This window comes from Nerophis lumbriciformis, linkage group LG05, assembly GCF_033978685.3.
Source record: "Nerophis lumbriciformis linkage group LG05, RoL_Nlum_v2.1, whole genome shotgun sequence".
Lineage (NCBI taxonomy): Eukaryota > Metazoa > Chordata > Actinopteri > Syngnathiformes > Syngnathidae > Nerophis > Nerophis lumbriciformis.
Genome location: NC_084552.2, coordinates 53564299 through 53580419, shown reverse-complemented (window position 1 = coordinate 53580419; position 16121 = coordinate 53564299). Strand labels below are relative to the sequence as shown.

General features: G+C 41.0%; 1 protein-coding gene across 5 annotated transcripts in view; it reads right to left on the bottom strand.

Moving 5' to 3' along the window:
- The window catches only part of ppp1r12a (protein phosphatase 1, regulatory subunit 12A), a 76549-nt gene that overhangs the window by 23025 nt on the left and 37403 nt on the right, over nt 1-16121 (bottom strand). For 4 of the 5 annotated variants that reach the window (XM_061959641.1, XM_061959639.1, XM_061959643.1 and 1 more), the window contains exons 3-14: nt 14484-14602; nt 11400-11559; nt 10888-11032; nt 7711-7785; nt 7548-7639; nt 7317-7474; nt 5192-5313; nt 3772-3987; nt 3607-3698; nt 3407-3523; nt 2870-3022; nt 605-790 (exon numbers count right to left, since the gene is read on the bottom strand). In XM_061959641.1, coding sequence (XP_061815625.1) covers nt 605-790; nt 2870-3022; nt 3407-3523; nt 3607-3698; nt 3772-3987; nt 5192-5313; nt 7317-7474; nt 7548-7639; nt 7711-7785; nt 10888-11032; nt 11400-11559; nt 14484-14602 — 1635 coding nt within the window. The remainder of the gene's footprint in view (nt 1-604; nt 791-2869; nt 3023-3406; nt 3524-3606; nt 3699-3771; nt 3988-5191; nt 5314-7316; nt 7475-7547; nt 7640-7710; nt 7786-10887; nt 11033-11399; nt 11560-14483; nt 14603-16121) is intronic. The other variant, XM_061959644.1, reaches the window with a different exon arrangement.

The following is a 16121-nucleotide window of genomic DNA, read 5'->3' as shown; positions in this document are numbered from 1 at the left end:
GCCACTGCTTAATAACTGTTTAATTAATAAATACAGTTTTGGTCAATTGACTTAGTTGGGATTTCCATCTCTGCATGAAAGTTTAAAATAAGCATATATTAATGCAGTATGAACAAGAATGTTTTAATGTAGACACATATAATCATCATACTGCTGTGATTATATGCATCAAGTGTTCATTCAAGACTAAGGCAAAATATCGCGATATGGCCTAAAAATATCGAGATATTAAAAAAAGGCCATATCGCACAGCCCTATTTTAAAGCTTTTATTAAACTTGATTTCGATGCCTTCGGTCCTACGGTCGTCTTCTACAGTTTTACCTGCAAGCCCAATTCTAGTAAAACTGCCTCCTGGTAAACTTGTTGTAAACCCCGCCCACAAGCACCAACCCCCCAAATCAAAAACACAATTCACCAAAAATATTGTACTTATTCAATGTTTGTATTTATTTGTTGCCAAAACTTGTTTCGATGACAAAACTACTTTTTCTACATGTACATTTTTTCCCCAATACCAGATCTTACTGGCAGTGTTTGGCTCCATAGTTTAAGAGTTTTGACTCCTACAATGAAACATGCTTAATGTGGTTATATTAGCCTACCTGCTGGTGAGACTGGTGGAGCCAGTGCGTGTGGAGGAGCCCAGGCTGGAAAGCAGGCCGCGGGGGCCCGTGGGCGAGGTAACAGATGAGGAGGTGGTGGTGGTTGTAGTGACGGAAGGTGAGGAGGAGGCGGCGGCGGTGGTGGTCGTCGAGCTCAAGTCATCGTATCGTCTACCAAAAGAGCCGCTAAAAAATAAATAAAAAAACAAGACTGTCACTCTTCCAGCACCATAAGTTACATTCAAGCCAAAATATGCTAGTTGCAGTTTTATCATTAGGGTGGACTAATCCTATGGTACTGCCTTTCTCCAATGCTGTTGCTATGACAACTGCACAATCAGTTGTTTTGGCATACAGTGGTACCTCGGTTTTGTAGGTAATTTGGTTTTAGAACATTTTCAGTGAAATTTTAACTCCAGTTTCCGTATATTGTCTTGGTTATTGTACGGTGAAACATTACGCATGACAAACTAGTCCTGTTTGATCTCAGCAACGATTCCCCAAACGTTCATGTTGGTGACGTAGTCATTGTGGTTTATTTTTAAAGAAAGCGCTGTGTGTCAGCACTTAGATAAAGAAGGTGAGCATTTTGTCCATCGTTAACTCAAAATTAATTGGGATATATTGCAGAAAGATATAATTTTTCGTCATTAAAAAGTGTACCCTAGACATATCATTATAAAAGTTTTTAATACCATGACTTGACAATTAATTTGCTTTAATAAAATGTTTTGAAACATTATGCTTTTTGAAACAGCTCAACACAAAAAGGACAAACACGTTTTTAAAGACAATTAAAAAAATACCTGCAGTGCGTTGGTGTCTTGCCAGATTTTCTATTTTATAGGAATACATAATTTGTATTCCTGCTTTAGGAGCACTTGACTTGACTTTAGATTTCCTCTCTACTGTCTTTGTTTCTGCTCAGCTTGTATATCATCCTACTAAAGCAGTTCGAGTAACAATGTACATTTTATATTTTCAATGCACTTAACTGTAATTCAAACATGGATATGAAGCTTCTCCTTACTCCAAGCAGCAATGCGCGCTCAGCGTTCCCTCTAATGAGGTCGTCTCACGGCGATTGAAGGTAAAATTGTTGTCTTGCCACGGTTTTGGATCTAAGATATCCATAAGGTCCCCCTTTCTTTGTGCAGTTCTGTGAGCTATTTTCAAGCCTGTGTCTCAACAGTAACTGGACGCCATTACGGAAGGGTCAGAGGGTCAAAAAACGTTAATCGCTGTTAAAGGAACTTATTGTTGACGCGTTAAATTTGACAGCCCTGACATATACACACATATGTGTATAAACCTATATGCATACAAATATACACCTATATAGATTTATACATACCGTACATCTGCACCCCCCCCCCAAAAAAAGTTTGGACACACCTCATTCAATGCATTTTCTTTATTTTCATGACTATTGTAGATTGTCATTGAAGGCATCAAAACTATGAATGAATACATGTGGATTTATGTACTTAACAAAATAAGGTGAAATAGCTGAAAACATGTTTTATATTCTAGTTTCTTCAAAATAGCCACCCTTTGCTCTGATTAGTTTTTCGCACACTCTTGGCATTCTCTCGATGAGTTTCAAGAGGTAGTCACCTGAAAAGGTTTTTACCTCACAGGTATGCTTGAAGCTCATCGAGAGAATGCCAAAAATGTGCAAAGCCGTAATCAGAGCAAAGGGTGGCTATTTTGAAGAAACTAGAATATGAAACATGTTTTCAGTTATTTCACCTTTTTTTGTTAAGTACATAACTCCACATGTGTTCATTCATAGTTTTTATACCTTCAGTGACAATCTACAATGTAAATAGTCATGAAAATAAAGAACACGCATTGAATGAGGAGAAGGTGTGTCCAAACTTTTGGCCTGTACTGTATGTACACCCACCCACCATATCTCTATCAACATATAGCTCTATACATCTGTATCTATATACTATGTCTGTCTCTCTCAATATCTATATACTGTGTATCTACTACATCTATAACTAAGATGTCAATGTTTTCTTCAGATAGTTTAGTTTATCTTGAACTACATTGGATTGGTTTTAGCATCTTTGACAAAACGTAACACCCTGGCATCCTTCACTTGTCCTTGGTGGAATATGTCCAGTTTAGAGTCTTTATCTTCATTTATAGAGTATTTGTAGATTTGTGGTCAGGTGAGATAAACTGTGGCGCATCAAAGCACATCAACAGGAAGCGGATGTTTAGTGGTGGGCCGTGTTAGACATGGCGGTGTACCTGCGGTAAATGCTGTATGACTGGTAGTGGGAGGTGGGTGGCTGCCAGGGTTTAGTGTTACAGGTGTTAGGATCCAAGCTGGAGGTGGACGAAGACTTGGACGGCACGTCCCGCGTGCTGCCACTCCGCCCTAGCGCTAGCGTGTGGGATGTGCTGGCGGTGGTAGCAGGTGGGCGGGTGAAAGAAGCATGTTAGCAGTGTAGACAGACACACACACAAAAAACAATATGACAGACAGCCATATTTGTGACACATTCATGTTGCATGCATGTCATACAGCTGGGTTTATGCATGTAAAAATACCCAGAATGTTCCTCATATGACTTGAATGCAACACCATTTCGTGTACGGATTGGGTGAATTTTTAAAATACATTTTGGAGCACATGCATGACAACGACAGCAAAGCGTAGGGATGTATAAGCAATTACAACATGACATCAACAATATGTAGGATACAGACTATAAAGGTCTTCCTGATGTTAAACAATAGGAGAGAGTTGTTAGGTGAAAGAGACAAACAAGGTTGGAGGCTAACCTTCGCTGGTAGCTAGAGGTTCTATTGGTCGAGGTGGTTCCTTCGCTGTTCTTCATGTCGTCGTCCCAGCGCCGCCGGGTGTAAGAGCCGCTACGTATGAGAGCCGCAGAAGAGTCCCTAGGGGATCACACGCCAAAGGTGGACCCCAAAGCACCATGTACTTCCAAAATAAATCCTTCTATGAAGACCGTAGAGTTCACCTGTTTTCCTTCTCGTCAATGTCTGATGTACTGGCCAGTCTCCTCGGAATGGTGGGGGCCACGTAGGCAAGGCGGGTTCCTTTGTCCTTTTCCTGCAAACAAATTATAACTTTAGTCTCACTCTACAGCAAATGGCCCATCTATGGTGACGATCTAAGCGCCGACCTTATCTTTGTTGTCAAGGGAAGAGGAGAGGCGGGGGCTGGAGGCCGAGCGCATCACACCCGTGGCATCCTTCTCCCTCTGCGCCTCCTTGGTAGCCGTGATCTCCGCCAGCGCCCCGTAGCTGCCCGTCTTTCTCAAGCCGAGACGCCACGACGCCGGGGACTCGTCCTTGCGGTCGTCCTCCACTTTGGCCGTGGCCGTGGGGGGCGTGGTGACCTGAAGGAGAAGGAAAATGGGTCGCATGTGTATTAACTGTGTAAAAATAACACAGCTTTATTAGTCAAAAAACAGCTTTGATTAGGACAAGAGCATTGTCAGGTTTGAAAAGGACATGCCTGTTAAAAAGTTAACCGACAAAACTGTGCTTTTTACTTTAAGTATGAAAACATAACTTTTGGATTTTGGGTTGGATAATTACTATTATGGTCAAATTTTAAGATGACGCTATCGACCCGCCCAACACAGAAACTAATCAAGCAACAAGGACACAGAAGCCAAACAAGCCCAAAGCATCCACTTCATTCAAGAGAAACGTGTGAACACCATGTGGGACTGATGAGTGCGGGTCGGGGACCAAAACAGGATTCCATAAACATAAGCCTGGGTTGTTAAAGGGAGGTGCGGGTGTTTTTAGTGTGTGTAGGAGTGAGATAAAAGAACTTCGCTGCACACCAAACTGCCTCACCATTGCTTTTTTGGGCACTAGAGAAATGCCAGTTTTGCGCAAGCCTTGACGCCACAATGCAGGACAGCCCGGCTCCGCCACAGGCATGAGGGGGGCAACACAATCAAACTAAAGCAAACCAAGACAAGGAGCCAGCAGACACGGACAGAAAGAGACAGAAAGAAGGGGAAGGCAGGGAGGAGGTTGAGAGAATAAGACTGAAGCAGCAGCAAAAGAAACACACTTTGGAGCAAGGACAGACTTTTTGTTTGAGGCCGAGTAATGCCACACAATCACTCCCGCCAAAGATCAGGCTACTGAACATTTGTCACACTGGGTCATGTATTTTCTTACAATGTGATGTGGGCGCACTAGACTTCAAATTAAACAATAAGATCTTTGCAAGAACACAAGCAAAACAAAACAGCGCAAGAAAGCATTGCTAGCATGAAATCAGTCAGCTCAAAGACAATAAGTGATTTATGCACGTATGAGAGTGTGTATCATAGCAACACAGCCAGACTTGTTCAGGTTATGTATTCTTTTCCAGCAGAGGGCAGCAGCTACAAATGAGGAAACAAAAATGCTTTCCTGGAATATTCTTAAAGTTTAAGCAGAACTGACAGCTCTTTTAATCCAGGATTCTGACATTTGTTTGCTTTCTATTCTGTAACCCAACCTAGCAGACTGAGATTTGGTTTTGTGCTCCTCCAGACTTAGAAACCACAAGCGACGCTTGTCTGTCATCTGTGCTACCTTCTTCGATGGCGACGAGGGGCTGGTCAGCTGGTTGGTGGGACTGCTCGGCGAGGACACGGTGATGCTGGCCGGAGCGGGCGTTGTGCTGTTGCTGACGGATGCTGATGGTTTGCTCTTATCTGCGATACATACATGTAAATGGGAAACAAATGCATTAAACTAAATCCATTGAAGAATGATGGAGCATGAGACACTGGAATTTCACATACATTCATTTGTCGGCTTTGCACATCAACACACGTTCCAAATCTACACAGTAGATGGCATCGTAAGTCTGCTTCAACACACTTAATACACAGCGAGAATGTGTTGTCAATTTAGACTGTCTTATTTAGATGCTTAGATTATACTGTTTTGTTAAAAAGAAAGTTACTAATGACAAATATACCAAATTTTCTGGTCTTATTGGACACTTTGGGAGATTCTAACATTAAGTACGCGTCATATCCATCCTTATCACAGGCGACTTTGTCTTTTAGTGAGATAAAAACACAATGAATAGGCAGAAGAAACTACATTTGTATTTCTAAACACATTTGTTTTGCTTTTTGCATAATTATATGTCCATCCCCCCCGCCCAACCCAACATCACAAATACATTGCTGTCCCGCGGTAAAGCCGTCAGAGCCCAAAAAAGCTGTGTTTCACATACATTCATTTATTTATTTATTTCGGTCTGCCATTAAAGCTGGGGTACTTGAATCTAGTGTCACCAGGCAGAATTCAAACAGTCAAACTGTCCCGACCCCCACCGTGCGCACCTCGCTGATAGTCCCTACCAGTCTCCTCCTCTCTGGAAGTGCACAAATTTGCGCACAAGAGCTGTACGTGCACACACATAGGTAGTTGACAGTTGCATCAAAGAATCCCCTGGTTTGTATTTAGTTGCAGAAAGTAAATGACTATCAATAATACACGTCGCCAAGCAAGAGGATACACACAAAATATAGGAAAATGGAACAATAGATTACATGCAGAAGGAAAACAGCCACTTGCACGACCAAAATTAGTCCAAGAATGGCTCGCAATGCCCTCCATCTTGAATACGCCGGACCAATATTTATTCGAGTTTTGGCTCTTCGTTGGTTCTTTTAGATGTATAGTGTCTTTATTTTCTTCCTCTGATTTCTTTTTTTTAGCGGTATATGCTCTAACAACAAGCACAGGTATTGCGATCTTTTCAGGTGGGTGTTCTGCAGCCACCTGAAACTGAAAACAAGTTTGCACTGTACACGCGCTTCACTATATATCGCGTCAGCCAATGAAGAGGCTCCTTCATGGGCTTTGCTCACCCCTCCTTTCTCTAAAACCTGTGGTTGGATTTGGAGGGGTTGACCGCCACGAAGACAAATTATTTTGTCTTCCCAGATTTTATATACTAAAATACTTAATTATATGACACATACAGCACGCAGACATTCAATTTCTTCAGAAATTACGGTATTACTGTTACGATATACTGTATAATGCTAATATGAATTTTTTTTTTTTTGGTTAAAGAATATAACTTAAGTACACCAGCTTTAATTGATTATGCACAATTAGGCCTGGTGCGATATATCGATTTTATTGATAAGTTCAAGTTTTTGATTGCAAACAATTTAGAAAATAAAAAATATTTGTATTCTCCTCTTGCCCCCCTTGCTCCTTTTTGCCCCCAGAAACTTTTGTAGCTTCTGAAACTTTTTTTATTCAGATGCTTCTAGATTATGTTGTTTTATTTTAAAAAAGCAACAATTGCCAAATCTTGCAACTTTTCTGGTTGTTATTGCACACAATTGGAAATGCTAACATTACAACACATTATATCACAAGACTATGTGAATGTATCTTGTCGTTCCAATTCCATACAATAGCCTTAACGCACCTCATACGCAGTAAAAGAATGTGTTGCCAATTTAGACTTTGTCGTATTCCGACGCTTCGAGATTCTGTTTCATTAAAAAAAAGTCAGCAGTGACAAATTATATTTTTCTGGTGTATGCATCATCTCCTCTCTCATCACAGGCTCCTTTGTCTTGTTTGTGACATAAAAAACATGAAGACATTTGCTTTTTCCATAAAAATTACATGTGCCATGGCCAATTACGCAAATACGTTATAGTCCTGTGTGGGATCTCACCTGCTTCATTCTCCGACTCCGAATCTTCCTCCTCCTCCTCTTCGCTGGAGCAGCTGGATTCATCCTTCTTCCCCTCCTCCTCTTCATCCACCTTCTCCGGCTCCAAGGTCTCAATACGCGGTGCGGTCTTTTCGGGCTCTAGCAGCAGTGTTTCTTTGCTGCGGTACCAACATTTACCAGGGTTGAACATGACAATTTGCTTCATACGTTATCTCAAAGGTCAGGCGTTACCTCTTTAGTGGTTTCAGTGATTGGTTGTTGTCCCCTGTGGTTGTCGTTTCAATTAAAGGCGATTTCTTATCGTCTTTCTTCTCGCTCATCAGCTGCAATGAAGAAAAACATTGGATGTATTTGGAAGAATGCAGATGAGCGTTGAGCTTTGAAAAACTCCTACCAGATTTTGTTTCTTTTGCAGCTCTTCTAAGTATCCCAGAACATCTTCATCTGAAACGTCAAAAGGTGTCTGGCCCTGATGGAGATTCATTTCCATTAATCTTAAATGTGAATTGGGAGCGCTGACTATACTGCCCACTGGACACCACAAATGAGGCGGCTGACAGAAAGATGTTGGCTAGGCTGACATTCATAATCTCTAACTCCATTACAAGTACAACACTGTGGAGTCCCTGAGTAGCTCCTTCAGCAACAGTGCAGGAAGAAGCACTACTACCCCAGGCCAAGACTTCAAAACACACAAAAATCGTAATCTGTGTGAAGCAGGGGTGTGATGATACATGATCTCACAATACACAATATTGGGTTCATGGGAATGAGACGTTGGCATTCATTTTGAGCAGGTTTGCTGTGTAGGTTGGTAGAGTGGGGTTAATTACATGGACCCCTAATGGACTGGCAAGTGTTAAGTGGGTGTGAGTGTCTGTGTGTGGGGTTGTGGTGGATTCTTTGGGACCAGAAGTCCTGTCAGCGCCCCTGCTTTTAAGAAAACTACTAAGACAATGGGTATAACTGGACATTTGGACAATAATTATTTTTTTATTTGCATGGGTCAAAAGTATTTTATAACTTTGCATGCATGACCTATGCATGAGTTTTGTTTTTTTTAGAATGTTGGCCATCATTACCAATCCCGATATAGGACAAGAACACGTTTTTATATGCATTCTAATTCGAAAAATACCAATGTTCTAACAATGCAGCTACTGGGAGTACTCTATTGCACCCATAAAGCCCTCTTAAAACATCCCAAAACTGCCAACAATACTCCATTTACATCTTGTGACCTGAATATTAATTAATCAAGTATTAGCAATATTATTATAATTGCCAACGTTAAGGAACACATTTTAACTGCTGCAGCATCGCCTCAAGAGTTGGTAAAAGTTAATTCCAGATTATAAATCATGGCTGTCACTTGTATACTAGAAGGTTGTTGCCATGAACCTGAGAAGTTGGTCAACTTTGACATCCAATTTAAACCCGAAGATGGCAAGAAAGACACGAGAAGACGCTCATTTACTTTAATAATTGCGCGAGGATTAGGATTAATTCTCTAATTCCAGTGAGAGCAGACATTGTACAGTGTTTGTTTTTTTATATTCATAGTTTCTATTTCAATACCGCTACATGATGCTTAGTGTTTCAATAAAGCTGGATCTGTTTAGCACACAGCTTCTAAAACATTTGGATCGTTCTTTGTATATTAAGGCTCAAACAAGTTTCTGGATCATCAATTGTCCAAAAATAGTTATTGTTGTCTCTAATGAAGTCTGACAGGAGTAGTAGCTGCTGCTGTTGAAGGAAATAGAGAATGTTGTAATGAGTCTGTGAAATGAATACGCTGCTGTATGCTTAAAATTACCAAAATACGTACATACCACTGTATTTTTCAGACTATAGCCGATTAGTGGGTCTATTCAGATCTATTTTCATACAAAAGGCGCATCATCTTATAAGGCACATTACAGGGGCCCATCCATTTTCTACCGCTTATTCCCTTTTGGGGTCGCGGGGGGCGCTGGAGCCTATCTCAGCTACAATCGGGCGGAAGGCGGGGTACACCCTGGACAAGTCGCCACCTCATCGCAGGGCCAACACAGATAGACAGATAACATTCACACTCACATTCACACACTAGGGCCAATTTAGTGTTGCCAATCAACCTATCCCCAGGTGCATGTCTTTGGAGGTGGGAGGAAGCCGGAGTACCCGGAGGGAACCCACGCAGTCACGGGAAGAATATGCAAACTCCACACAGAAAGATCCCGAGCCCGGGATTGAACCCAAGACTACTCAGGACCTTCGTATTGTGAGGCAGATGCACTAACCCCTCTGCCACCGTGAAGCCCCATATATATATATATATATATATATATATATATATATATATATATATATATATATATATATGGATGGATGGATTACAGGGGCCATATTATGTTTTTTCCTAGATTTCAAACACTTCCTTGTGGTTTACATAACATGTAATGGTTCTTTGGTCAAAATGTTGCATAGATTATGTTTTACAGACCATCTTCAAGCCACTTTTTGACCGTCTCTTCAGGATGCACCGTTTTGTGGGCGGTCTTATTCCCGTGGCTACATTTTGTCTTCTTCCCGTGATTGTTTCAGCGTTTCCTTAGCGAGTCAACTGGCAGATAAGTTAAAACGGTAAGCTACTTTATATTAGAAATGGCAACAGCGGAGGATTAATGTCCCACAACATGGGGATAATGTAAAAGAAGGAGCTTATTGACTATGGCGCGTACTACAATGGCAGACTTGCGCAAATTTTCGGAACTTATGCGGCTCCCAAATACACATCAGCCGATACTAATAGGTAAAACAAGTTCATTTTGCATAATATCGCAAAACAGAACGCCAAGTAATGTCTCCTAATAGTTGCCATTTTGGGGTCCCTATATACACACACACACACACACCATAATAATAATACCTGTATGTTGACGCACAGTACGTCTGACTACGGTAGCTGTAATGATCCGTGTTCCTTTAAGTGGTGTGGCTTCGTAGCTTACCAAAGTCGTATTAAAACGTTTTGAGCGGCGTCTGTAATATTCTATATTCTCAATGAAGCATCAAAGTTTTGGTGTGGCTTGCTAACAGGTACTTGCTCGCGTTCTTTATTGAACAGGCGTCATCCTGCAGTCTCCATGTATCTCGTATGTGTGACTGCAATTTACTGGTCACGCTTATCATTACACTATGTAGCAAATAAAATGACTTTGAGGTTAGTAAGCACAACCAGAATTAATACGTACATTATGCGCTCTGAGTTACAAGGCGCACGGTCGATTTTTTAGAAAATTATAGTCTTATAGTCTGAAAAATCCAGTACATTTTATTATGAATGTGCCTGTTATCACATTACATATAACCTATTAGAGCAAACCCCATCAGTTCCATTTTAGTTAACTTTTGGTATATTTACAAGTTATAATGCATTAAGAAGAGAAAAACATGTGTTTGTCTCACATATGGACTGTGAATAAAAGGCAAAATTCCAGTTAATTAGTAAATCAATTTAAACGATTAATTGTTGCAGCTCTAATCCTATCCTTATGAAGATTTTGGATAAATGTTGCAGACAAACCATTTTATTAATGACGTCCATTTCACAGAGGTGGTCCACCAGTATCCTGCAGGCCTCCTCTTTGCCCCAGTGTGCTGCTGCATGTAGAGGAGTCCAGCCATCATAGTCCTTAATATTAACATCATACCCTGCTTGGATTAAAAGCCTGCACCGTAAAAAACAAAAACAAAAGGGCAAATGTGAGAAGCCATAAACAAACATGAGGACATTGTTGAATTGTAAAAAGGTCTTATTTCAGTTGTGTTGGTAAAACCCCAAAACATTTTGATCCCTGGCTTGTTAATAACTGCCTTGACAGTTTACGTCTGAGATGGCAGTGCTATCTATGGCAGTAGAATGTCCTGGCTGGCTTCCCGGGCCAGATGGACAAGCAGCTGCAGTCGCTGTCGTGGTGCAATGGGCATGCATCAACAACCCGCAGAGAGGCCCGTGACAAGACAGAAAAGACAGAGGAAAGCACCTTGCCTCTACTATGAATAGGTCACGTCAAGTAGTGTAAAACAGAGCCTTACTTTAAAACCTCAACGTAGCCCTTTGCAGCAGCGACGTGTAGCGCTGTTCCTCCGGACTTGGCGTGTCGGATGTCCTGAATCTGGCCGCTGTTGAGCCACTGCCGGGCGTCTCGCAGCATGATTCGCTCCTCCTCTTTGCGGGCCGCCTCGATGTCAACCCCTGCGGTACACAAGAGTGCGGACATTGATATAGTCGCAGCATCCGAATATGAGCTAAATTGTGGATCTGGCACATCTAAAAATGTCATCTGTTGTGTTTAAGGAGATTTAGGCATGACACTTGCCGGGTGTCAACAAGCACTTGTTCTGTTTTACAGCCTCAGAGTTTTGAGCCAATGTTCTGTTCATTTGACAATGACTTAGCGGCCAGTTAAGTGTGTCAATGTGTCGGCGCTGTACGCAGGACAGCACACCAAAACAGGCCTGTATTGTCTCGAAGACACCTGGTAGCTAAAAACATCTGAAAATGCTGATGCTGCTACATGACTCACTAACTTTTCAGCTACTACAAGAGCAGTAATCCAAGCAGGGAAGTGGGGCAGGAGCCACAACTTTAGCAGATGTGTTAGAGAAACGTATACAAAAAGAAAAGAAAAAGTGTTTGTCATAGTGAGACACTAGGCATGATGATAATTTGCTCTGAAACAGTGTTTATTATTACAAACAGCACACTAAGCTGTGATGAGTGTGTAACAGTAAGAAACCAGAAGCTAATCAGCCTGAAGTCGAACAGGGCAGAGGAGCCGACGTAGGGATTGGGGAGCCGGGCCGAGTGGGGGTGTCCCGTGATCTCTTGGGAAGTTGCCTACACAGCTTCTATAAAAAGCAGGCAGCCTAATGGCCTCTAAGTAGGACTACACAAAGAGTACAGTTGAGGAACTGGCAGCAGTTCAAAGCTGCCTCTTTTTTTTTTTAACAAGAGAACAGCACATCTTCTACCTGAGCGGCGAAGAGATAAAGACAAAGTATGTGAGACCAAAAAAGGACTCATCTCGCCGCAGAGGCCTCCTTGACGATATACAAAGTGTACGTCTGTTGCTGATGAAACTACAGAAGCGGTCGGTGGGGCCACGTTTTACACATATGTGAAGACAAACACACCACTACTTCCACCAGGATTAGACTGAGCTAATAAAGAGAAGGATTCCATGCCGTTCCATGACAACTTCAAGGAAAGCCAGACGAGGACTAAGCGCAATAGCGGCCGGCTAACAAGTTGAATGCATTGAAAAGGAGAAAATCACATTACAAACATACAGAAATGTTACGTAACAGCCAGTTGCATAATGCTGCTGCTTTCTTCTTCAACACACAGATACACGAGGCATCTATCCAAAAGTTGCAGCAAAGCATCATCAGGAAATCCAAAATGAAAGATGGCAGCTGCTCAGGTGTGTGCAAGTCTTGTCTGCGTAAGTCAATTCATTGAAGGGCAGAGAGTAGATTTTGTCAACTGTCATGGTTGACATTACAAACCATTTGAGAGCTGTGTATCGTGCAATTAATTCGATCTTAAAAAGATTCCTGACACACTCAGGATTTTGCACTGGTGTATTGGAACCAGAAAGTAGAGTATCGAAGAGAAGCATGACAAACAAAAATAAGAGTTAGCAAAAGGGGTGTTCTAAGAAAATGTTTTATTTCCAATATACCAATATTTGAGCCTTGAGTATTGGCCGATATGATATCATCAGGAATTATACAATCTTATTATCATCAGGAATCATACAATCTTGTTATTTTGTAGTGTGGAATGTTAGAAAAGGCTTAGTCGAGGGAAAATTGCTTAAAGAACAATGGTAGGCATGAAAAACAATGACCTGTTTATCAATATTTTATATGTATACTGTCTGGAATGGACCTTTGATGCCTTTAAGTAGAAATGGAGGGGTAATTGTTTTTGGCGACACCTCGTCCGCAGTAATATTTCAGCTCACGACGCAGTAAGTAGGATGATGCGGACACGTTTGTTACTGCATACGTTTTGGGGGAATGCTTTCTAATACACATCTGCCTTGGAAACTGTGTATCTGTAATTAATACACATCTATAATTATATGATACGTGTTTATATTGTCAAATGTGCTGTTTTAGACTGCACTATTGTCAAATTAATAGTGTTAAGTATGTCTAGCTTGTGTGCATAACTGTTGTGTAGCTGCTAGCTCCCAGTAGCCTACCTTGTTTCCCTTTAGTAAATTACTTTATAAGAAAATACCAACTTTGTGTGTTTATTGCAGGCCATCGGAACACCCCTAGTTAGCAAATGAACACAAACTCGAACAGGCTGTTCATCAGTTCAAAGGTTTAGGACGATTAGCTTAAAAAGTCCTAACCTGCACTTAAATCTGTCTTTCATGTTGTTTTCTCTCAACATGCACACATTCTTCTCCAGGTAAAGGTAAAACCGCTTCACTTCGGTAGGATTGTAGGACTACAGAGGTTGCCATTTTTTGTCCCATAACATCCAGGATCTTTAAAAACAAAAAACAAAACCTGTAGGTAGTTCTTACTGCGTCCAACCTTGGCAGCAATGGCTCATGGTGCACTTTAACAATCCTGCCAAAAGACAGAAAGCCCTTTTTGCCTATACCATCAGAAGGCCATGACAGTGCGAATCTCGGACACTGCCCGCTTGCCCAGCTCTACTCTTGATTATCCCAAAAGTGGTTTGATGGGCAGCAAACTTATCGAAGCATGCCTTCATGGGACTTGGGTACATAGTCAGGCTGATGTTTCATCATCACAAGAGAACACCAAGAATAGAAAGACCTGACTTTTCCGTTTTGAATCTTCACCAGAAGGCTGACATCACAGCTTACACAGAACTTGCTGTTATGCAAGCGAATGGAAAAAAAAAAAAGCAAGTGACTGACAGTCAATGAGAAGTGAGAAACGTATTCATACATGCATGACATACTGATGGGGCCCCTAATCCGTATATGCTTACCACTTTTAGAAAGAGCGTGATTAACCTTTAAACAGCCTCCCAAAATATACGCAGTATTTTTCTGTAAGAATTATTTCAAAGGATTAAATTTGAAAATAAGACTAAATGCATGGGTTACTGTTTAAAAGTCTTACCTTGCCGGTTGATTTCATTCTGGAGGAGCTCTTCCATAGCCTCTTCCTCAGCAATGTCCAGAGGCGTTTCACCCTCGCTGTTTACGACTCCTACATTGGCCCCCTGACTAATGAGATACCTGCCAACAACAACATAGGGAGACATTTCAAACGTGAAGCGGACGTGCACTGATACTTGAGCAATGACACAGGCATCAGGAAAGTAAACTTTTGAGGAGGCTGTCATGTTGTTTTTGTCCCGCTGCCAGCGACAACAGGGCGCCGCACCGCCACCTGTACCGCTTGCTATGCGACACCTCAGTAGGTGCTATTAGAATGGATAATCACTTTGGCAACTGCTACAGTCTTCAACTTGCGTTGAATAACTCGTAGACACAAGAGCTAAATCATTAGAGAACAGAAGCAGCACTTCTTCTAAGCAGTCATTTATTGTAACAGTTTAGTTCATTTCAGTAACAAAGTTGCATAGAAATACATCACTTTTACGCTTGCACGAATCAACATGTCCGAAAGGGGATAGCAAGAAGCAAAGCTCATTTAATCCTACACCTTCTACATGTTTTAGCGATTACTGAAAGTCTGCTATGTCTTGTGTTTAACATTTTACTATTTTAAGGAATATGTAATAGTATTTTAACACATAATTATTAAAATAAATACAGGCATACTGGTTACTGACAGAAACCAGGAGTTTTAGGCTGCCGATTTCAATTGTCTGAGTGAAATCAGCAGATACCGATCACAGAGAGTCAAAGTCAGTTGTAGACAATAAAACATTATTACATACTAACTTAAATAACTACATTTTTGCCCTCAAAGCCCTCCTGTGTCCAGGTGCTTATTTCCGAAGTTTGTCAATATTAACAAAAACAAAAATATTTTGAGAAGGAGGGAAAAAAAATCTAAAAAAAACGTCTAATCGATCATGCTGCTACCTTTGGTATTAATGTATCGATCTACCCATCCCTTAAGTGTACGCCTGGTTGCAACACTCTAAAAGAGCCCAACAGCTGCTGTTGTATTATCCTCTCTAGACTCTTATTAATCTACGTGTTAATAGCTGCTTTCACCAGTGATACTGGTCCTTGATGATACTAAGTTATTAAGAAATGCAGTCTTGCCACAATGAAGCTGAGGATTTCTTAATTTAGGGGAGTGGCTCCACAATATGTATGGACATACACAACTAGCTGTTAGCCGACTGTCACCCTGACAAAATAATTAAAGCATCAGCCAGACAGGATCGGCTTTTGTGATCTGCATTGAAAGATATTAACTTTTTCATGAAAAAATTGCCAAATCTGTGGCCAATCGATCGGCGCATCACTAAGAAACATTGTATAATGAATAAATAAATAACAACTTACTGATAGATCATAGCTTATCAAATAATGAATCAATTCAGGAAGAATAACACATCCTGCTTGCTTTACTTTCTTTGCTTGTACATTTTCTTTAACAGACTCACATTAGAACATTATTTAACTCCCTTACTCAAGCTGTTGCATAAATTCACTTCTACTGCATGAATATATTTAGACATTAATACGCGAAAAGCTTTTAGTCTTGTGTGGAAATACATACCTTTAATGATTTCGGACCATTAATATGCCTAATATGCATTAATATTATTATACC